The 24,875-nt window shown below is 43.5% G+C and overlaps 1 protein-coding gene across 3 annotated transcripts; it reads left to right on the forward strand.

Annotated features, from left to right (window-relative positions):
* The first annotated feature begins 1,097 nt into the window (after positions 1-1,097).
* On the forward strand, positions 1,098-24,733 carry LOC110493458 (neuronal-specific septin-3). 3 transcript variants are annotated; one of them, XM_021567736.2, is made up of 10 exons: positions 1,098-1,121; positions 17,790-18,053; positions 18,280-18,408; positions 18,882-18,963; positions 19,252-19,389; positions 20,224-20,341; positions 21,737-21,832; positions 22,244-22,340; positions 22,548-22,599; positions 22,774-24,733. In XM_021567736.2, exons 1-10 carry the CDS (start codon positions 1,118-1,120, stop codon positions 22,901-22,903), a joined length of 1,110 nt encoding a protein of 369 aa, XP_021423411.2. In that variant the 5' UTR covers positions 1,098-1,117; the 3' UTR covers positions 22,904-24,733. The 3 variants fall into 3 exon arrangements, with proteins under 3 accessions (XP_021423411.2, XP_021423414.1, XP_021423413.1); XM_021567739.2 differs by lacking the exon at positions 1,098-1,121 and adding an exon at positions 1,364-1,519; XM_021567738.2 differs by lacking the exon at positions 1,098-1,121 and adding an exon at positions 2,467-2,674.
* Positions 24,734-24,875: the final 142 nt, after the last annotated feature.

Genomic DNA, 24,875 nt, shown 5'->3' on the forward strand with positions numbered 1-24,875 from the left:
ACCTTTCAGTCAAAAGGAATGCTGTAAAAGTGCTTCTCCTCCTATGCCTCCCAAGACACCATCTTGGAAAGAACACCTAAGTCGATCAACATCTGCAGCAGTTACAGAAGTCAAAAGAAGCAGCTATGACCTCAACCCTTGGGCAAAGAAGGGAGCAACATTCATAAAGGACTTTACCACCAAAGAGTCTCATCTGGAAGAGTCTACAAAGACAATCTTAGATGCTGCATTTCAACCTTTAGCAAAAGCCAGCCCTAGTAGAAAATACAAGAACCTCCAAAGACCCAAATTCTGGACTAGACCTCAGTGTCAAAGTCTACCGACCGATACACAAACCGTTGAGAGGAAACGGAATCAATCTAACCAGTCAAATAGCAGCATTTTGATAGGTAGGTGTCTTTTAGAAGTCAGTCAGAAACAGGAAGCCCTTCAGTCTGGGGTTAAAAGGTCAAACAGCGACAACTCCCAGACATGTCTGGTGGTACCTCTGACACAGGGGGCCTCCCTCACACCCTCTACCCTGTCAGAGGCCCCTGAGAGATCAACTATTAAACATGGACAGGGCTTGGATTTGGACCATTGCCAAAATATCAATAGTGGTCAAGTTACAGAATCCACCAAACTCAATCTAGATGAATGTGTGCTGCACAGTGGAAGCGTTCCCAAAATGTTCAGCCAATCACAGAAACCTATTTTACATCCTGTCCAATCGGCTTTACGAATGGTGAAGAACAACGACGGAAATCACAAAGGAGTCAAAGAACTAAGGCCAGTTCATCTAGAACCCACCCAAACAGGCCCACCTCCACCACCTGACCATGAGAGGCCCAATATAAACCCACCAGAATATTCCTCCGAAGAATGGACTGTGCACTGGCCCCTGTCCATGGAGCGCAACGAGCAGCACAAAACACCACAGGTTGGCCCAGATTCAACAGAGGTCGCTGAGCAACCATCCCAACCCCAGAGCCAGGGTATAGACTGCTACATACCAGGAGAGATGGGTATCTCACCATCACATGAATTGGATCACCCTCTTTCAAGCATGACGTTTGTTGATGAAGAGGCAGAGCAATTACATGATGACATCACCACACCTCCTCGAGTGTATTTGTCAATGGGTGAGTAATGAGGAAAAAGTTTCAATGAAGGCCATGCACATGGTAGTGTAAACAAAATCGGATTTGTTGGTTATAATTTCTCTTTATTCAGACTTAACATATTACTCTGAAAGTCAGGACGAGAGAGAGAAAGAGAGAGAGAGAGAGAGAGGAGGGGGGTCAGAGAAGGCACTGGAGGGAATTTGAGACATGGCTCCTTATCAGAAGAGTAACAGACATGCAAAAACTGTGTGATAAAACCAAGTTTGGGGGAACAGTGGGGTAAAGTGAGTGACACATGACACAACGCAAAAAGTCTGCACAACATGTAGACTAGAGAGAACAAACAAACTTAGACAACATGAACACAAAAGACAGCAGTGCGAGAACCTAAGAGCTAACAACAAAACGCCATATATGTGAGTATGGTACTATTTGATCATTGGATGCAAATGCTTCTCCTTTCAATTTTGTGGTGTGCTGTGACTGATTCAATGCATTTTGAAATATGGAATGTTGTAGTTAGGCCCAGGGCTGGGGAGTAACTGATTACATGTAATCTGAAGGGAAAAACTGTAACTGTAATCAGTTACGTTACCAGCAAAAATATTGTAATCAAATTACAGATACTTTTGAAAAAAACATAATTACTTCTTGGATTACTTTTAAATTCAGAAAGGATGTTAGCAGAAGAAATACATTATAATACCTTTCAGCATTTAAAAAAGGCGAAAGTTTAGGTTTGTTCCACCTGAGAGAGTCTGACCACAAGTCAGAGACCACTAAGATGACACAGGATCCTTTTCTCTTCTTCTAATGCCTCTTAATGGGTAAGTAGGCTAATCCAAAAGTAATCAGACTACACTTTGGGTAATCAAACAGTTACTTTACGGATTACAATTTTGGACAAATAACTAGTAACGGTTTACATTTAGAAAGTAACCAACCCTGGTTAGGCCTACAGTGAATTATACAATACCAATTAAATGTTGTTTGGTTGTTGCTTTTTAGTTTGCACACAACAATTATATATTTTTTTATCATTCATGTATACAGACTTGCTACTAAGCATTTCATGAGAATTGTCAGTCATGAATTTAAGTTACCAAAATGCAAATTAAAGAAATGATGAAACATGAGACATGACTAATCTCGATAAATAGGCTACATGGATCAATATATTTTTCATGCAGATTTTTTATAGATTTTTGTCAATTACAATTTGGTCTAATCAAATACTGATTGGTTGTGCAAAAATGACAAAAAATACTCAGGTGATGCCAAAAAGGTTGCCTAGGGGCAAGGTTCTGTTTGAGCATGCGTTCTGCATCACCTCTCTCTCATCTTGTCGCCTTGGTAACAAAAGGGGGGGCTCTCGACTAGAGAGAGAGGGCCAGAGAGGGACGGAGGGAAAGAGGTACTCAGACAAATCACACGACCCGTTTCCTACATCTTTGCCTTTCTATGTTGGACATCCATCGTTTATTCTTGAGCATTGGGTTGAAAGACTAGTCGAAATTTTCACTAGCGCGGAACAAAACTATTTTGGAAATTGAATCTATTAACAGGAATCGGTAAGTCGCGCAACATTCAACATCACAGCAGACGAATGCGGACAGCTAGCATACCTAACGTTAGCTAGCTAACTTAGCATCATTTATCCAGCATGGATGGAGCCGGGACAATGGGTTGGTTAAACATGTTTTGGGATGTAGGTAATCAGCTGTTATCGTGTAGCTTGTGAGGTTAAACATGATCGGGGTTATTGTTCAGGATATTTATGATCAAGCTAGCGAAATGTGGATTGATCTGGCTAGGCTTCAATCAGACCGTAGAAACGACGTTAAAACGTAAATGAACCCTCCTCAGTTTGCGGAGTACAGTGGGAAATATGGCCCTAATTGTCGCCATCAGAAATCACACAAAGATACAACGTGGACGCTCTAACATCATCATTGTAGTCTCTTTGATGGGATGACAGACCACACATTCAGCCAGGGAATTTAGATTTAAATTTGAGATATGATTTATGACAAAAAAGAGAGGTTATACCAGGTGAAATGACATAGGGGGAGCTTAGTAGAGAGGCCAAATATGTATTTGTGTATTATTTTGTGTAGATCTAGCTATCATTTGTGATACAACTCCAAATTTTGAGCAGGCTTTGCATAATCTGTCAGAAGCCTATTTGATGTTGTGTATGCCTGTTTGATGTGCAGACTATGTTTGTGTGTGTGTGTGTGTGTGTGTGTGTGTGTGTGTGTGTGTGTGAGCAAGAGAGACAGCAAGCGACAGAATATGGTTATTCATTGATGCTCTAAATTCAACTGACAGACTCGGCTTTTCTGACCTGTGATCTACAGTACCAGTCAAAAGTTTGAACACACCTACTCATTCCAGGGTTTTTCTTTATTTTTACTATTTTCTACACTGTAGAATAATAATGAAGACATCAAAACCATGAAATAACACATATGTAATCATGTAGTAACAAAAAAAGTGTTAAACAATAGATTATATATTTGAGATTCTTCAAAGTAACCACCCTTTGACTTGATGAAAGCTTTGCACACTCTTGGCATTCTCTCAACCAGCTTCATGAGGTAGTCACCTGGAATACATTTCAATTTTTATTTGTATTTTTTTTATTTCACCTTCATTTAACCAGGTAGGCTAGTTTACAACTGCGACTTTGCCAAGATAAAGCATAGCAGTGTGAACAGACAACAACACAGAGTTGCACATAGAGTAAACAATAAACAAGTCAATAACACAGTAGAAAAAAAGAAAGAGTCTGTATACCTTGTGTGCAAAAGGCATGAGGAGGTAGGCGAATAATTACAATTTAGCAGATAATTAACAGGTGTGCCTTGTTAAAAGTTAATTTGTGGAATTTCTTTCCTTAATGCGTTTGAGCCAATCAGTTGTGTTGTGACAAGGTAGGGTAGTATACAGAAGATGGTAGAGGTCGACCGATTAATCAGCATGGCCGATTAATTAGGGCCGATTTCAAGTTTTCATAAAAATGGGTAATCTGCATTTTTGGATGCTGATTATGGCCGATTACATTGCACTCCAGGAGGAGACTGCGTGGCAGGCTGAACACCTGTTACGCGAGTGCAGCAAGGAGCCAAGGTAAGTTGCTAGCTAGCATTAAACTTATCTTATAAAAAACAATCAATCTTAACATAATCACTAGTTAACTACACATGGTTGATGATATTGCTAGTTTAACTAGCTTGTCCTGCGGTGCCTGTTAATTTATCATCAAATCACAGCCTACTTCGCCAAACGTGTGATGATTTAACAAGCGCATTTGCAAAAATATCACTGTTGTTGCACCATTGTACCCAACCATAAACATCAATGCCTTTCTTAAAGTCAATACACAAGTATATTTTTTAAACCTGCATATTTAGTTAAAAGAAATTCATGTTAGCAGGCAATATTAACTGTAATTAATTTGCCAGAATTTTAACATAAATATGACATAACAATAAAGGTTGTGCAATGTAACAGCAATATTTAGACTTATGGATGCCGCCACTCGTTTGATAAAATACGGAAAGGTTCCGTATTTCACTGAAAGAATAAACGTTTTGTATTCAAAATGATAGTTTCCGGAGTTGACCATATTAATGACCTTAGGCTTGTATTTCTGCGTGTTTATTATAGTTAAGTCTATGATTTGATATTTGATAGAGCAGTCTGACTGAGCGGTGGTACGCAGCAGCAGGCTCGTAAGCATTCATTCAAACAGCACTTTCCTGTATTTGCCAGCAGCTCTTCGCAATGCTTGAAGCACAGCACTGTTTATGACTTCAAGCCTATCACCTCCCAAGATTAGGCTGGCAATACTATAGTGCCTATAAGAACATCCAATAGTCAAAGGTATATGAAATACAAATGATATAGAGAGAAATCGTCCTATAATTCCTAAAATAACTACAACCTAAATCTTCTTAACTGGGAATATTGAAGAATCATGTTAAAAGGAACCACCAGCTTTCATATGTTCTCATGTTCTGAGCAAGGAACTTAAACGTTATCTTTTTTACATGGCACATATTGCATTTTTACTTTCTTCTCCAACACTCTGTTTTTGCATTATTTTGTTTCATTATTTATTGGAGACTAAATGTATTTTTATTTATGTATTAAGTTAAAATAAAAGTTTTCGTTCAGTATTGTTGTAATTGTCATTATTACAAATATATAGATTTAAAAAAATTGGCCGATTAATCGGTATCAGCTTTTTTTGGTCCTCCAATAATCGGTATCGGCGTTGAAAAATCATAATTGGTCGACCTCTAGAAGATAGCCCTATTTGGTAGAAGACCAAGTCCATGTCATGGCAATAACAGCAAAGAGAAATTACAGTTTATCATTACTTTAAAACATGAAGGTCAGTCAATCCGAAAAATCTCAAAAACTTTTAAAGTTTCTTCAAGTGCAGTCGCAAAAACCATCAAGCGCTATGATTAAACGGGCTCTCATGAGGACCTTCATGGTTGAATTGCTGCAAAGAAACAACTACTAAAGACACCAATAATAAGAAGAGACTTGTTTGGGCCAAGAAACAAGAGCAATGGACATTAGACCGGTGGAAATCTGTCCTTTAGTCTGATGAGTCCAAATTTGAGACTTTTTGTTCCATCTGCTGTGTCTTTGTGAGATGCAGAGTAGGTGAACGGATGATCTCTGCATGTGTGGTTTGCACTTAGTGGGACTATCATTGTTTTTTTTAAAGGACAATGGACCAATACAACTCCAGGCTGTTTAAGTGCTCTTTGACCAAGAAGGAGAGGGATGGAGTGTTGCATCAGAGGACCTGGCCTCCACAATCATCGACCTCAACCCAATTGAGATGGCTTGGGATGAGTTGGACCGCAGAGTGAAGGAAAAGCAGCCAACAAGTGCTCAGCATATGTGGGAACTCCATCAAGACTGTTGGAAAAGCATTCCAGGTGAATCTGGTTGAGAGAATGCTAAGTGTGCAAAGCTGTCATCAAGGAAAAGGGTGGTTACTTTGAAGAATAAACATCTAAATTATATTTTAATTTGTTGAACACTTTTTTGGTTACTACATGATTCCATATGTGTTATTTCATAGTTTTGATGTCTTCACAATTTTTCTACAATGTAGAAAATAGTAAAAAATAAAGAAAAACCCTTGAATGAGTAGGTGTGTCCAAGCTTTTGACTGGTATTGTATGTCAAGGCTTATGGATGATCTCATACTCATACACAGAAGCAGCTAAATTTGTATGCCCTGTAGTGTCCTAGGCTCAAATTGCGCATGCATAGCCATATGTCTGTTTTCATCGCCATCTGTTGTACAGTAGTGCACTATTTACTGTGGTAAACCAGTCTACTACAGGTATCATTCTCTTTACAGTGCCTTCAGAAATTTGCCATACCTGTTTATTTATTCCACATTCTATTGTGTTACAGTCTAAATTCAAAATTGATTAAATATTTTTTAAATCTCACTCATCTACACACAACACCCCATATTGACAAAGTAAAAATATGTCTTTCAAAATGTTTGCAAATGTATTGAAAATTAAATAAATATCTAATTTATGTAATTATTCACACCCCTGAGTGTTAGAATCACCTTTGGGAGCGATTATAGCTGTGAGTCTTTCTGGGTAAGTCCCTAAGAGCTTTGCACTCCTGGATTTCACAATATTTGCACTAGAGGCTGACCGATTAATCGGCATGGCCAATTAATTAGGGCCGATCTCATGCTTACATAACAATCGGTATGCCGATTATGGCCGATTACATTGCAATTCACGAGGAAACTGTTACGCGAGTGAAGCAAGGAGCCAAGGTAAGTTGCTAGCTAGCATTAAACTTATCTTATAAAAAACAATCAATCTTGACATAATCACTAGTTAACTACACAGGGTTGATGATATTACTAGACTAACTAGCTAGTCCTGCGTTGCATATAATCAATGCGGTGGCTTTTAATTTATCATCGAATCAAAGCCTACTTCGCCAAATGGGTGATGATTTAACAAACGCATTCGCAAATAAAGCACTGTCATTGCACCAATGTACCTAACCATAAACACCAATGCCTTTCTTAAAATCAATACACAGAAGTATATATTTTTTAAACCTGCATATTTAGTTCAAAGAAATTCATGTTAGCAGGCAATATTAACTAGGGAAATTGTGTCACTTCTCTTGCGTTCAATGCAAGCAAAGTCAGGGTAAATGCAACAGTTTGGGCTGCCTGGCTCGTTGCGAACTAATTTGCCAGAATTGTACATAATTATGACATAATATTGAAGGTTGTGCAATGTAACAGCAATATTTAGACTTAGGGTTGTCACCCGTTTGATAATATACGGAACGGTTCCGTATTTCACTGAAATAATAAACATTTTGTTTTCGAAGATGATAGTGTAACCCCCAAAAAAGATGCGGACTCCGGCCGCAAAACCTGAACCTATAGGGGGGGGTCTGGGTGGGTGTCTGTCCACGGTGTCGGCTCTGGCGCGGGACGTGGACCCCACTCCACCATAGTACTTGTCCGTCTCTTAGCCCGCCTCCGTGGCCTCTTAAGAGCGGCGACCCTCGCCGCCGACCTCGGACTGGGGACCCAAGCTAAGGGTCCCAAATGGACGGGAGATTCCGGCAGCAGCGGACAGGCGGGAGATTACGGCAGCTCCGGAGTGAAGGGCGATTCTGGCAGCTCCTGGCTGACTGACGGCTCTGGCAGCTCAGGACAGACGGGCGACTCTGGCAGCTCAGGACAGACGGGTGACTCTGGCAGCTCAGGACAGACAGGCGACTCTGGCAGCTCATGACAGACGGGCGACTCTGGCAGCTCAGGACAGACGGGCGACTCTGGCAGCTCAAGACAGACGGGCGACTCTGGCAGCTCAGGACAGACGGGCGACTCTGGCAGCTCAGGACAGACGGACGACTCTGGCAGCGCTGAGCAGGAGGAAGACTGACAGCGCTGAGCAGGTGGGAGCACCTGTAGGAAGGAGACGGAGAGACAGCCTGGTGCGGTGGGCTGCCACCGGAGGGCTGGTGCGTGGAGGTGGCACCGGATAGACCGGACCGTGAAGGCGCACTGGAGCTCTCGAGCACCGAGCCTGCCCAACCTTACCTGGTTGAATGCTCCCCGTAGCCAGGCCAGTGCGGCAAGGTGAAATAGCCCGCACTGGGCTGTGCTGGCGAACCGGGGACACCATGCATAAGGCTGGTGCCATGTACCCCGGCCCGAGGAGACGCACTGGAGACCAGATGCGCTGAGCCTGCTTCATGGCACCTGGCTTGATGCCCACTCTAGCCCGGCCGATACGAGGCGCTGCTATGTATCGCACCGGGCTATGCCTGTGCACCGGGGACACCGTGCGCCTCACGGCATAACACGGTGCCTGCCCGGTCCCTCTCCCTCCACGGTAAGCACGGGGAGTTGGCGCAGGTCTCCTACCTGACTTTGCCACACTCCCCGTGTGCCTCCCCCAATACATTTTTGGGGCTGCCTCTCGGGCTTCCAACCGCGCTGCTGTGCTGCCTCCTCACACCACCGCCTCTCGGCTTTCCCTGCCTCCAGCTCTGCCTTGGGGCGGCGATATTCTCCAGCCTGTGCCCAGGGTCCCTTGCCGTCCAAAATTTCCTCCCATGTCCAGGAGTCTTGCGCTTTCGGCCGCTGCCCGTTACCACGCTGCTTGGTCCTTTGGTGGTGGGTGATTCTGTAACAGTCGTCGATGGTGGAAGAAGGTGAGGACCAAGGTGCAGCGTGGTATGTGTCCATATTTATTATAATGAACACAGAAATAACAAGATAACAAAGAGAAACGACCGAAAACAGTTCTGGCTGGTGCAGACACACAACGGAAAACAGAAAATAATCACCCACGAAACACTAACAGAAAACAGGCTCCCTAAATATGGTTCTCAATCAGGGACAACGATTGACAGCTGCCTCTGATTGAGAACCATACCAGGCCAAACACAGAAATAGCAAATCATAGAACAACTAACATAGACAACCCACCCAACTCACGCCCTGACCGTACTAAAACAAAAACATAACAAAAGGTCAGAACGTGACAGATAGTTTCCGGATTTGACCAAATTATGACCAAAGGCCCACATTTCTGTGTTTATTATATTATAATTAAGTCTAAAATTTGATATGCGGTGGTAGGCAGCAGCAGGCTTGTAAGCATTCATTCAAACTTTACTGCGTTTGCCAGCAGCTCTTCACAATGCTTGAAGCACAGCGCTGTTTATGACTTCAAGCCTATCAACTCCTGAGATTAGGCTGGCAGTGCCTATAAGAACATCCAATAGTTAAAGGTATATGAAATACATATGGTATAAAGAGAAATAGTCGACACGTCATAATTCCTATAATTACAACCTAAAACTTCTTAACTGGGAATATTGAAGAACTGGGAATATTGAACCACCAGCTTTCATAGGTTCTGAGCAAGGAATTTAGACGTTAGCTTTTTACATGGCACATATTGCACTTTTACTTTCTTCTCCAACACTTTTTGCATTATTGATTTGAAACTAAATAGATTTTATTTATGTATTTTAAGTTAAAATAAAAGTGTTAATTGTTCATTCAGTATTGTTGTAATTGTCATTATTACAAATATATATATATATCTATCAGTATCAGCTTTTTTTGGTTCTCCAATCAGTATCGGTATCGGCTTTGAAAAATCATAATCGGTCGACCTCTAATTGCACATTATACTTTTTTTTAAATCTTCAAGCCATTTTCAAGTCTTGCCATAGATTTTCAAGCCGCTTTAAGTCAAAACTGCCACTCAGGAACATTTCATGTCGTAAACCAGAGTAGTGGGACAAAGGTACGGGACGGTAGGCTTAGAGTCAGTCAGGCAGGCAGAAAGGTCAAAACTGGGAAAACTAGGAAATAGGCACTATGGACAAGACAGTAGTAAGGGGAAAAACAGGAGACAAAGGGCTGTTTAATTCTGGACACATGAAAGGTAGGATGTATACGAAGGGTCCGGGGCAACAGAAGATGAACAGCAGAGAGGCTAATGATTTTGGAGATAGGAAATGGGCCGATAAACCGGGGGAAGAGATTGCAGGATTCCACCCGGAGGGGCAGATCCCAGGTGGACAGCCATACTTTCTGCCCGAGATGATACCGGGGAGCCAGGGTCCGGTGGCGATCCGCTTGTCGTCGATACCTGGAGGTGGTCTTGAGGATGGCCGACCGGCCTCTCCAAACTTCTGGGCAGAAGGTATGCCGACCTCCTTCGGCTGGGAACGATGCACCTCCCGGACCTGTTTCCCTATTCTCCAGCTGTGAGCCGTTGCCAGGCACGAGGTGGGAAGGATAGTCTCAGGCTCCGGGGTAATAGCCGTGGGGCTATAACGGCGAGACAGTGCATCTGGCTTGACATTCTTGGATCCTGGCCGATATGAAAGGGAGAAGTTGAACCGTGTGAACAGCAGGGCCCCTTTATAGCTTGCCTGGAGTTGAGGCATTTGGCGGTGCGGGGAGATACTCCAGATTTTTGTGGTCGGTCCATACGATGAACGGGTGTTCCGCTCCTTCCAGCCAGTGCTTCCATTCCTCCAACGCTATCTTCACTGCGAGAAGCTCACTATTTCCCACATCGTAGTTTTTCTCCGTGTGTTGAAGTGATGGGAGAATAAGGCACAGGGATGTAGCTTCAGGTCCAGGGCAGAACGCTGGGACAGGACCACCCCCACTCCTACATCAGACACATCGGCCTCCACCACAAACTGACGGGAAGGGTCAGGATGATCCAGGATGGGAGCAGTGGTGAAGCGGTATTTGAAGTCCCGGAACGCCCGGTCAGCAGCAGGGGACCATGTGAACAGAACCTTGGGAGAGGTGAGTGCTGACAGGGGGGAAACCAGGGTGCTGTAACCCTGGTGATAGACGTTGGCGAACCCCAGGAAATGTGGTAGCTGCACCCTGGACTAAGGGTGGGGCCAATCCACCACCTCCCTCACCTTCCTGGGATCCATCTGAACACTCCCAGCAGAGATGATGTACCCCAGAAAGGGGATGGTGGAGTGATGGATCTCGCATTTCTCTGCCTTAACAAACAACTGGTTTTCCAGGAGGTATTGAAGAACCTATCGGACGTGGAGCACATGTTCTTGGGGGGAGCGGGAGAAGATGAGGATGTCATCAATGTAGACAAAGATGAACTGGTTCAACATGTCGCGGAGAACATCATTTACCAGAGTCTGGAACACAGCAGGGTCGTTGGTGAGGCCAAATGGCATGAACAAATACTCGTAAGGGCCGCTGGCCGTGTTGAAGGCAGTCTTCCACTCATCCCCCTTCCGTATCAGCACCAGGTGGTAGGCGTTCTGTAGATCCAGTTTAGAAAACACGGTGGGTCCCTGGAGCGGCTCGAAGGCCGAAGAGATGAGTGGTAGCGGGTAGCGGTTCTTCACCGTTATGTCATTGAGTCCCCGATAGTCGATGCACAGGCGCAGGCTATTGTCCCTCTTCTCGACAAAGAAGAACCCTGTGCCGGCGGGAGAGCACGAAGGACATATAAATCATGCAGTTAGGGAGTCTCCAATGTAGGTGTCCATAGGCTTGGTCTCTGGGCCCGACAGCGAGTACAGTCGTCCCCGGGGAGCAGTGGTGTTAGTGAGAAGGTCAATCCCGCAGTCATATGGTCGGTGCGGTGGAAGCGAAGTGTCCCGAGCCTTGTTGAACACCTCCCGAAGGTCCTTGTACTCCGCGGGAATGGTGGAGATGTCTGGGGTACCTTTCAAGCTCCCAGGAAGACATCCCGGGGCATGTTGCGCTGACTTCAAATCAAATCAAATCACATTTATTTATATAGCCCTTCGTACATCAGCTGATATCTCAAAGTGCTGTACAGAAACCCAGCCTAAAACCCCAAACAGCAAGCAATGCAGGTGTAGAAGCACGGTGGCTAGGAAAAACTCCCTAGAAAGGCCAAAACCTAGGAAGAAACCTAGAGAGGAACCAGGCTATGTGGGGTGGCCAGTCATCTTCTGGCTGTGCCGGGTGGAGATGTTCAAATGTTCATAAGTGACCAGCATGGTCGAATAATAATAAGGCAGAACAGTTGAAACTGGAGCAGCAGCACAGTCAGGTGGACTGGGGACAGCAAGGAGTCATCATGTCAGGTATTCCTGGGGCATGGTCCTAGGGCTCAGGTCCTCCGAGAGAGAGAAAGAAAGAGAGAATTAGAGAGAGCATATGTGGGATGGCCAGTCCTCTTCTGGCTGTGCCGGGTGGAGATTATAACAGAACATGGCCAAGATGTTCAAATGTTCATAAATGACCAGAACAGACTCCAGCCCATGATGGCACCAGTAGACCAGTTGATCAGGGGATTGTGTCGCTGAAACCAGGAGAATCCCAAAACCATGGAAATCTGAGGGGACTTGATGAGCAGGATTTGAATAGTCTTGCTGTGATTCCCTGACACCTGTAGGTTGATGGGAGTGGTAATATGAGTGACCTGGCCTATAAAGCGCCCGTCTAGCGCTCTAACGTCCATGGGAGTGGATGTTCAGCTCGGAAGCCAGGGTAGCGTCCAAAAAGAGTTAATGAGGACCCATAGAGATTTAGACTGGTTTCCCCACAGCAGAATGACATGAAAAAGGGTGTGAGCAAGGGAGGCAGGAAAGTTCTCCATATATCCCACCAGACTACTCACTCCTACCAGTGAGCCTGTTCTTTTTTAAAGGACAAGAGGACACAAAATGACCAAGAGTCCCGCAATACAGACAAGCTGGCGATAGCCCAGCTCTACCTAATCCTTGGGTTCACTCTGCGGGTGACTCGGAGGCAAGGTGGAATCCCTGGACGTGTGAGCAAAGTTGAATTTCCTCTGCCTCTGTCGTTCCAGTAGTCGTCCATTGATTCGGATGGTCAAAGCATTGAGGGAATCGAGATCTGTAGGTAACTCCCGAGCTGCAATCTCGTCCTTGACCTCCTCAGAGACACCATGCAGGAACATATCGAACAGTGCTTCCTGATTTCAAGCACTCTCCGCTGCCAACGTGCGGAAATCCCCCGCATAATCTGCCACACTGCGGGAGTCCTGCCGAAGCTGAATCAGCTTCTGGGCAGCTTCTCTCCCAGAGAACGGGGCGTAAAAAACCTTCTTCATATCCTTCCACAAACCCCTCTAGACTAACGCATAGGGCCGGCTGCTGTTCCCATACAGCAGTAACCCAGATGAGAGCCCTCCCGGACATCAGCGTGATGAGATCCAAGGGGAAGGAGGAGGGCTGAAGCTCGAAAGCGAGGGCACACTGAGCTAGAAATGCCCAACAGGTGCTCGGCTCTCCATTGAAGCATTCCGGGGCTCCCGAGAAGGTGGAGTGACCGATGAGACGGCGCTGCTAGCAGCTGGGTTACTAAGGGGCTGTGGGGTTACCACCATGGTAGGCTGCCTCCCAGACAACCTGCGGAATTGCTCCAGCAAAATGTCTGATGCCCAGTCATGGCATTCAGCCAGCAGTTTGAGGAACTGCTTCGTTCAGCCATGAAGCAGTTCCTCATGCCTCCCAATGGTGGCCCATTGGGAGGACATGGTGTCGCAAGCAAAAAGCTAGGAAACATGCACTATAGACAGGACAAGAGCAAGGGTAAAAATGCTGGTAGGTCTGAATGAACAAAACGAACTGGCAACAACAATAATGGGGAAGATGGGCGACACCTGGAGGGGGTTGGAGACAATCATAAAGACAGGTGAAACAGATCAGGGTGTGACAGATGACAAGCATACCGATAACATGATGCAGCCACCATCTTGCTTATTGAAGGATGAGGACCAAGGTGCCTCGTGGTGAGCACAAGTACATCTTACTTAATTTAAGAAATGACGCCGACAAAACAATAAACAATACAAAACAACACGTGAAGCTTAAGGCTATGTGCCATCAAACAAAGTCAACTTCCCACAAACACAGGTGGGAAAAAGGGTACCTAAGTATGGTTCCCAATCAGCTGTCCCTGAGAACCATACCCGGCCAAAACATAGAAATAGAAAATCATAGAAACACAAAACATAAAATGCCCACCCCAACTCACGCCCTGACCAAACCAAAATAGAGACTGGCGACCGTCGTCGTTGGAGGCTCCGGACTGGTGACCGTCGTCGCTGGAGGCTCCGGACTGGCGACCGTCGTCGCTGGGGGCTCCGGACTAGAGGGCGACCCTGGAGGGACCGGGCTGGAGGCCGTCTCTGGAGGCTCCATGCTGGGCGCAGGCACAGGACTCACCAGGCTGGGGAGACATACAGGAGACCTGGTTCTGGGAGCAGACACAGGACTCACCAGGCTGGGGAAACATACAGGAGGCCTCTTCCTTGGCCGAGGCACCGGATACACTGGGCCGTGGAGGCGCACTGGCGGGCTCGAGCGCAGACCTGGCTCCACCCGTTCTGGCTGGATGCCTGCTTCCACCTGGCACATGCGGGATGCTGGCTCCGAGCACACCGGCCTGTGAATGCTCAGCCTCGACACAGTGCGCATCACCCCATAGCACGGGGCCTGCCCAGTCACATGCTCGCCACAGTGAGCACGGGGAGTTGGCTCAGGTCTCCAACCTGACTCAGCCACACTCCCTGTGTGCCCCCCAAACATTTTTTGGGGGGGGATGCCTTCTCGGGCTTCCATGCCAGCCGTGCTCCCTCATAATGTTGCCTCTCCGCCTTAGCTGCCTCCAGTTCCTCCCGTGGACAGCGATACTCCCCAGCCTGCCTCCAGGGTCCCTTACCATTCAGGATCTCCTCCCATGTCCAGGAGTCCTCTTTACAACGCTGCTTGGTCCTTTGGAGGTGGGAATTTCTGTCACGGCTGTTGAAGGATGAGGACCAAGGTGCAGCGCGGTGAGCTTACATCTTACTTTATTTAAGAAATGATGCCGACAAAACAATAAACAATACAAAACAACCGTGAAGCTTAAGGCTATGTGCCATCAAACAAAGTCAACTTCCCACAAACACAGGTGGGAAAAAGGGTACCTAAGTATGGTTCCCAATCAGAGACAACGATAGACAGCTGTGCCTGATTGAGAACCATAACCGACCAAAACATTGAAATAAAAAATCATAGAAACACAAAACATAGAATGCCCACCCCAACTCACCAAAATAGAGACACAAAAAGGATCTCTAAGGTCAGGGCGTGACAGCTTAAAAATATAGAGTGGAACTCAGTGATGTGTTGTGTTGGATTTGCCCCAAACATAATGCTTTGTATTCAGGAAATAAAGTGAATTTCTTTTCACTATCATTTAGGTTAGTATTGTGGAGTGACTACAATGTTGTTGATCCATCCTCAGTTTTCTCATATCACAGCTAGAGGTCGACCGATTATGATTTTTCAACGCCGATACTGATTATTGGATGACAAAAAAATATTTATTTGTAATAATGACAATTACAACAATACTGAATGTACACTTATTTTAACTTAATATAATACATCAATAAAAGTCAATTTAGCCTCAAATAAATAATGAAACATGTTCAATTTGGTTTAAAAAATGCAAAAACAAAGTGTTGGAGAAGTAAAAGTGCAATATGTGCCATGTGAAAAAGCTAACGTTTGAGTTCCTTGCTCAGAACATGAGAACATATGAAAGTTGGTAGTTCCTTTTAACATGAGACTTCAATATTCCAAGGTAAGAGGTTTTAGGTTGTAGTTATTGTAGGAATTATAGGACTATTTCTCTATACCATTTGTATTTCATATACATTTGACTATTGGATGTTCTTATAGGCACTATAGTATTGCCAGTGTAACAGTATAGCTTCCGTTCGTCTCCTCGCCCCTCCTTGGGCTCGAACCAGGAACACATCGACAACAGCCACACTCGAAGCAGCGTTACCCATCGCTCCACAAAAGTCGGTCCTTGCAGAGCAAGGGGAATAACTACTCCAAGTCTCAGAGCGAGTGACTTTTGAAATGGTATTAGCGCTCAGCCCGCTAACTAGCTAGCCATTTCACATCAGTTACACCAGCCATTAGGCTGATAGGCTTGAAGTCATAAACAGCGCTGTGCTTGCAAAGAGCTGCTGGCAAAACGCACAAAAGTGCTGTTTGAATGAATGCTTACGAGCCTGCTGCTGCTCAGTCAGACTGTTCTATCAAATCATAGACTTAGTTATAACACACAGAAATACGAGCCTTTGGTCATTAATATGGTCGAATCCGGAAACTATCATTTCGAAAACAAAACGTTTATTATTTTAGTGAAATACGGAACCGTTTGGTATTTTATCTAACGGGTGGCATCCCTAAGTCTAAATATTCTTGTTACATTGCACAACCTTCAATGTTATGTCATAATTACGTAATATTCTGGCAAATTAGTTCGCAATGAGCCAGGCTGCCCAAACTGTTGCATATACCCTTACTCTGCATGCAATGAACACCAGAGAAATGACACAATTTCACCTGGTTAATATTGCCTGCTAACCTGGATTTCTTTTAGCTAAATATGCAGGTTTAAAAATATATACTTCTGTGTATTGATTTTAAGAAAGGCATTGGTGTTTATGGTTAGGTACAGTCGTCCAACCACAGTGCTTTTTTCGCAAATGTGCTTTTGTTAAATCATCCCCGAGCGTTGCATCGATTATATGCAATGCAGGACAGGCTAGATAAACTAGTAATATCATCAACCATGTGTAGTTAACTAGTGATTATGATTGATTGATTGTTTTTTATAAGATAAGTTTAATGCTAGCTAGCAACTTACCTTGGCTTCTACTGCATTCGCGTAACAGGCAGTCTCCTTGTGGAGTGCAACAAGAGGCAGGTGGTTATAGCGTTGGACTAGTAACCGTAAGGTTGCAAGATTGGTTCCCACGAGCTGACAAGGTGAAAATCTGTCGTTCTGCCCCTGAACAAGGCAGTTAACCCACCGTTCCTAGGGCGTCATTGAAAATAAGAATGTGTTCTTAACTGACTTGCCTAGTTAAATAAAGGTATAAAAAAAATAATCTGCAAAATCGACGCCCAAAAATACCGATATCTGATTATTATGAAAACTTGAAATCGGCCCTAATTAATTGGCCATTCCGATTAATTGGTCGACCTCTAATCACAGCGATTAAACTCTGTAACTGTTTTAAAGTCACCATTGGCCTCATGGTGATATTCCTGAGAGGTTTCCTTCCTTTCCGGCAACTGAGTTAGAAAGAATGCCTGTGTCTTTGCTGTGCCTGGGTGTATTAATTCACCATCACTGCCTGACTGAGGCACCTTACAGATAATTGAATGTGTAGAGTACAGAGATGAGGTAGTCATTCAAAATTAATGTTAAACACTATTATTGCAGACAGAGTGAGTCCATGCAACTTATTATATGACTAGTTAAGTATATTTTTACTACAGAACTTATTTAAGCATGCCGCAACAAAGGGGTTGATTACTTATTGACTCAAGACATTTCAGCTTTTCATTTTTAATAAATGTATAAGCATGTCTAAAAACATAATTCCACTTTGATATAATGGGATATTAGGTGTAGGCCAGTGACACAACATCTCAATTGAATCCCTTTAAATTCAGGCTGTAACACAACGATATGTGGAAAAAGTCAAGGGGTATGAATAATTTCTGAAGGTACTGTACAGTATATAGCCCAATGAAATAGGCCTAATAAAAGCATATTTTACCCTCCAGACATGTCAGAGTCCATTGTTCCCCCTGAAGTGAGACCCAAACCTGCTGTCCCTGCCAAGCCCCCTCATGTGGCAGCACCATCCCCCACAGCACCCCATGGACCATCAGGGCTAGGTGGCGGGGTCGGGGTTGATCGAGTTCCAGGGTTGGGACACTCTGGCAGTGGATCCACGTTGCTGGGATACATTGGGATTGACACCATCATCGAGCAGATGAGGAAGAAGACCATGAAGGCTGGTTTCGACTTCAATATTATGATAGTGGGTAAGTAAGGAAGGACAGCCTCTTCTGTTTGTGTCTGGTATGATTGATAAATTTAGTGTCTTTCAGAAGAGTACGTGAACCCATGGTGTGCTAGCAAACACAGAGACATGAAACATGAAATTAAGTCATGCCTCTCCCTTGTTCTGTCTCTCTTCCTCAACAACATCATGCCTCACACCATGCTCTCCCTCCACTAACTCTCTCTCTCTCTCTCTCTCTCTCTCAGGTCACAGCGGGCTGGGGAAGTCAACGCTGGTGAACACGCTGTTCAAGTCCCAGGTCAGCAGGTGGAGCTCAGGATGGGGCGGCGAGCATAAGATCCCCAAGACAGTGGAGATCAAGGCTGTGTCCCACGGTGAGAGACATTTCCTCTAAGCTCTATGTGTGTGTGTGTGTGTGAGCAAGAGAGAGAGGGATAGAGTGTGTGTGTGTGTGAGCAAGAGAGAGGGGGATAGAGTGTGTGTGTAAGCAAGAGAGAGGGATAGAGTGTGTGCGTGCGTGCGTGTTTGTGTGTGAGTATGTATGTATCTTCTACTATTGATATTTGTCTTAGACTGGCACAGCTGGCACGTGCAGCCCACATGGCATTCCAGACAGACACAGAGGCAGACTGTCTGGCCAAAAACACTGTACTGCTAGCTTTATTTCTGCATCGTTGCACATTTGTCATCCTCACTGACATCAAAGAGAAATCCCCATCTACGAGACAAGGAAAAAACGTACATATCATTTATTGACTGGTTGCGTGTTTAACTTTTTGTCACCTGATTTTGGCAAAAGTACTTCATGTGTGAATGTTGTATTGAATGTGGTAATTGAATGTTGCAGTGATCGAGGAGGGCGGAGTGAAGATGAAGTTGACAGTAATCGACACACCGGGTTTTGGTGATCAGATCAACAATGAAAACTGGTGAGCATGTGGGAAGAATGTTCATTATTGTGCGCTTACACACAGTCTATGTTTTGTTTGGGGTCACTACATTTTTCAATTAGTTAAGCACAATGGCATGCGTAGGATTTAGATTCAACCGTGCATATGATTCAGATAGGAATAGAACTGCCAAACTATAAAATATTTTTTACATACTGTACATTCTCCTTATCCTGACCGTACCCAACTACCCACCACGGCTATAACGGTTTTGTGTGTATTTATACTGTATATTCCTAACACCCACCATGTTCCATCCATCTGCAGCTGGGATCCCATCTCCAAGTACATCAACGAGCAATATGAGAAGTTCCTGAAGGAAGAGGTCAATATTGCCCGAAAGAAGCGAATCCCTGACACCAGAGTTCACTGCTGCCTCTACTTTATCTCCCCAACTGGACACTCGTGAGTTAAAAATAAATCATGTGATTCAGAAATAGAAATGTCCTAATTTAAAACATACTCAAATGTATGCACGAGTTACAGCCACTTCCTGGTATCTCTCATTGACATCTGATTGGCGTTTACGCGTGCACTCATGCGTGGAAGCTCACGCACACACGCAGACTCTCTCTCAGTTCTCTCTCTCATTTCTAATGAGTTTACTTCCAGCTGTACTGACATTTCATTTGAGATCTAAACACATTCTTGAGCTCCATCACAACACAACCAGGCAACATGGTTCGCTCCAACAGATGAAGCCAACTCATCTGAACTGTGAAATTGCTCTTTACATAAACAGTTAGTCTTCTGTGTGCCATGGTCTTTTTCTTGCGTTGATCATTGCGACTAACGGGATGTTTTCTGTTAACGGGATGTTTTCTGTGAACGGGATGTTTTCTGTGAACGGGATGTTTTCTGTTAACGGGATGTTTTCTGTGAACGGGATGTTTTCTGTGAACGGGATGTTTTCTGTTAACGGGATGTTTTCTGTTAACGGGATGTTTTCTGTGAACGGGATGTTTTCTGTTAACGGGATGTTTTCTGTTAACGGGATGTTTTCTGTTAACGGGATGTTTTCTGTTAACGGAATGTTTTCTGTGCTGTCACCTACACCCAAGGACCTCGATCAGGGACAGAACTGTTGTTCAATGAGCCTGAATCTGTCCTAAAGTCAGGAGACAGACATAGAACTGTTCTGAAAAGACGGGGTTTTGCCAGCCCTGCTGTAAAGATTGCTAATTGTTTCTATCCCAGCTGACAAGGTAATGTCTCTCTTTGTCTCTTTCTCTCTCTCAGTCTTCGACAGCTAGACATTGAGTTTATGAAGCACCTAAGTCGTGTGGTGAACATCATCCCCGTCATTGCCAAGTCTGACACCATGACCCCTGACGAGAAGAATGAGTTCAAACACAGGGTGAGGGATGAGAGACCTTGACCCTTGACCTCGATGAACCCTAATACTGTACATGGCTGTTGACTTCTATGGCATCAAAGGAGACAACAGCCATGTATCAGAGAGACCTTTATGGATGATACTGTTTATGTGTAACTACAGTCTAGATCAGGGGTCTTCAACCAGGGACCCCAGCCAAGGCAAACCAGCAACCCAGGGACCTCCATCATAGCAAAACAATGTGTATCATCAGGTGAATGATAATGGCAAGAAGTAATCAACATTTTAAAATGAATAGATTTGGTTGATAGTTTTTCATTATTTTGACATCCCCACATTATAATTGGAAGAGTGTAAAACAGGGGTCTCCAATCGTGAGCTACCAGTAGCTCACAGCCCACCAATGAGTAGCTCGCCAAACAATTCTGAAAGTACAATATATATATATATATATTATCTATCTATCTATCTATCTATCTATCTATCTATCTATCTATCTATCTATATCTATATATCAATCTATCTATCTATCTATATATATATATATATATATATATATATATATATATATATATATATATACATACAGTGGGGTCTGAAATTATTTATACCCTTGTTAAAGATTAGCAAAAATTTGAAAGTAATACTTTTTTTCTCAAAATGTCAAAATGATTGACTCCCCTGTTTTCAGTACTTTTTAATTCCTCACCTTGTGAGGGTAATGGCACTGAACCTTTTTCTAAAATGTTTTATACATTGGAAGGGATCTTAGACCATTCCTCTATATAGAATACTCCCGAATCCTTGATTTCCTTTGTCTGCGCTTATGGACTGCCCTCTTCAATTCAAACCACAGGTTTTGAATGGGTTTCAAGTCCGGAGACTGAGGTTGCCATTGCAAAATTATGATTTTGTGGCCAATTAACCATTTCTTTGTGGATTTTGATGTTTTTGGCAAAAATATCCCGGAACTGGGTAAAGTTAATGATGCTGTTGACCTTAACAAGGGCCCCAGGACCAGTGGAAGCAAAATAGCCCCATAACATTAAAGATCTTCCACCATATTTTACAGTGGGTATGGGGTTCTTTTCTGCTTATGCATTATTTTTTAGACACCAAATCCAGCACATGTCATCTGTCTTAAGCACCAGTTCCAATCCAAGTACCAATGCTAGTGAGTAAACTCTAGGTGTTTAGATTTGTTGGGTGACATGAAAATAGAGCTCTTTGGAGCTCTTTGGTATCTATATTTTCGCGGAACCCCAGCTGGACTAGGGGCCGCGGACCCCAGGTTGAATATCCCTGGTCTAGATTGAAGTCATGGTAGAACTTGTTATGGATAACCAAGTCATGAGGGAACACATTATTCTAGTGCACATTAGGATATGTAACCTCTGCCTCCTCTTCATCTCTTAGGTGAGGAAGGAGCTGGAGACGCATGGGATTGAGTACTACCCGCAGAATGAGTTTGATGATGATATGGAGGATAAGAATGAAAATGACAAGATTAGGGTAAGGGCCTCTGTTCCAATTTTTGAAATCCACGACCTTACATCCTACTGTAAAGGACTCAATCACTTCAATTGATTATGTCTCTCTAATACTTTTCCTCTCAATTGGAATAATGTGAACACGAGATAAATCTGTACCTCTCCCTCTTTTTCTCCCATGCCTCAATGGTATGAGCATGCAAAATAGCGATTGCCAAAATGGTTAGGCAATTCAAATATTGAAATTCATTTCATATGAATATCAGACTATTTCTCTTATTCTACCTTTCTGGTTCTTTGTCATTTTAGCTCTCTTTTTGACACCCCTCCTCAGAAGAAGAATAACTGCTGACTCTGTCTATTGCACGGGATTCGTACATTTCTTATGTTTTCCTCGTCCAATTGAACCCTGTTTAAACAAATCTGTTCACAGGAGGCCATGCCCTTTGCAGTGGTGGGCAGCGACAAGGAGTTCCAAGTGAACGGCAAACGGGTTCTGGGGAGGAAGACAGCCTGGGGTGTGGTAGAAGGTAGGTTTATTTATAACCTCAATATAATTAATTAGGTCCTATATTAATGCCAAGCGTATTATGTTGACCTTTTTCCTCAGAGAGGCAGAGGGAATGGATTTATGGAGGTTGTTATACTGTAGTTGGGCCCAGGCTTAGACATGTGAAGCAAATGTGATTCAGATTTTTTTTTATGCCAAATGGGTTCTTTCTTGTATTTTGTTGCAGTTGAAAATCCCAATCACTGCGAATTTGCTCTGCTACGAGATTTCCTCATCAGGTAAAGCAATCAATCGTACATTGATCTATCTTTTACTAATGCTTTATAGCTTTCCTATTCTTACAATACAATTACAGATGAGTCTCTTACGGCTTTGAAGTTGACTTTAGTGACCAAATCCAACTGTATGTAGCTATCAGCTAATGCCCGCCCTCTCTCCACTCTCCCTCCCAGGTCTCACCTCCAGGACCTGAAGGAAGTCACCCACAACATCCACTATGAAACCTACCGTGCCAGGAGACTCAACGACAACGGAGGTCTGCACCCCATCTCGGCCAACAACACTCAAGAGAGCAACCTTTAAATTTAGGACTAGGGATTAAGGAAAGAGAGAGATAAACAGAGAGATCAAAAGATATTGATAGACAATTCTATGTTGTGATATGAGCATCACTGCATGCTTTGGAGAACATTATAGATGTGGAATTCATTGTCAAAATATCATGTTAGGAGAGCTTTCATTCCAAAACACGTCCTACGTCTCCCTTTCCTCCGCCCATCGTCCTAAACCACCCACACTCACATCCCAGTTACACCTGGGGTTAACCTTTGATCCTGCAATCCAAAACAAGGCCAACCCCAGTGTTTCCCCCGAATGCATTTTGCAACGGCGCAATAAATAGTGACCGCCACTGCAAATGTATTTAGTTATTTTTGTTATAATGTAGATTTGTAGATGTATGCCCCAGGAAGAACCCATCCGCCGCCCCCCGCAGGAAGACCCCATCTGCCACCCCCAGCTACATCTGCAACCCAATGCATTTTGGGATTGAAGGGAATGAATCAAATGAAGTACTTCAAATTCGATGGAATTCCCTTTATTCATAAAAAAATTATTTCCTTTTTCCGCTCACCTTGTGCTCTACTCATCCTTGCCCTGTAAGTATACAGTATGTTATGTAGCTGCCACCATAAAAATAGATTTTGAGCTGAAATACTTTATGATGGGGCTGGTAAATGAGCACCTCAACTTCCACGAAAGCAATGTAACGTATATTTAAATTGACAAAGGGCTTTATTTATTTACAATATAGCTATTTTGTCACTTTTGTACAAAATATAGAAATCACAGTCTGAAATTCACAGTATTTGCCATTCACAACTTTTGTGGGCTTTTTTGAATGCTCTGATGTCAAAGTGACGTGCCAATTCCCTTTAATGCTTTAATGCCGGCTTTCCTTCTCTCTGCCACACGAGGGCAGCGCTTCCCTGCGCATACTCACCCTGTGACCGGAAATGGTTTACTCATAGACTTAGATAGATGTCTCTTTTTAGTCCTGTATCTATCTCTATAGTTTACTTCCCTCCCTCCTATTCACTCCCTCCACTTCATCTGGTGACCCATGCCTAGTACATGTTTACAACAAATCCTCCATTACCAGAGTAATCATTCCAAATCGATCAGTTATGACATGGTAATGTTTACCAAGGTTTCTTATGGAAATCGCCCTTCGATAGAGCACAGGTATTCCAGAAGTAGCCTACAAGCAATTAAGTTTCACTATATTTATCAAACAATTCACTTTTGACCTAAACTGTATCCTGAAAGGGGTTTCCCTGCTAAATTTTTATACAATCATACAGCGTGTGTGTGTTTGTATGTGTGTGTGAGTGAGAAGTGACTCAATTTGGTGTCTAACGTCTGGAAATGTGTAGTTGTATATCATTAGTGTGGTATTAGTGAAGACCTTTTTTCAAGGAACAATTTAAATAATACAAAAAAACTATTCTCACTCTTGTTTCCATACAATGTTTTTATGTGTGCATGTCAGGAAACGTCTCTCCTAGTCCTTCTGTCATTTTCATTTAAGGATATCCCCAGCTCGCATATCAATGCACAGTCATTTCAATACATTAACCATTTTTGAACGTGGTGTGTACATCAACCAACCGCGAATAACAATGCATCACTAAAACTCCAGTAACTCAAATCATTCCACATCTCTTAAAAACAGCAGTGAAACCTTTGGCTGTGAATTTCCTGTTATCGTTTCATTTAAAAGCCATTTTTCTTCAAAGTTGTTCTGATATGCTGAGATGTCATTTCAGTATTGCATTCATTATTTATATATTCATGTATTATTTATAGTAATTTATTGTTTATTTAATAAAAAATACTTTTGCCATCTCTTGAGTAGTGTATTGACTCATTTTCTTATCTTAATTCATTCTTTATTATCTCGACTTGACAATAGTTCACATTTGGAAATACCGTACATTTTGTATTTACATACAGAGAGGGAAGGGTGCTCCCTACTGGTCCTCCTGTTTCAATA

This window comes from Oncorhynchus mykiss, chromosome 17 (genome assembly GCF_013265735.2).
Source record: "Oncorhynchus mykiss isolate Arlee chromosome 17, USDA_OmykA_1.1, whole genome shotgun sequence".
Classification (NCBI taxonomy): Eukaryota; Metazoa; Chordata; class Actinopteri; order Salmoniformes; family Salmonidae; genus Oncorhynchus; species Oncorhynchus mykiss.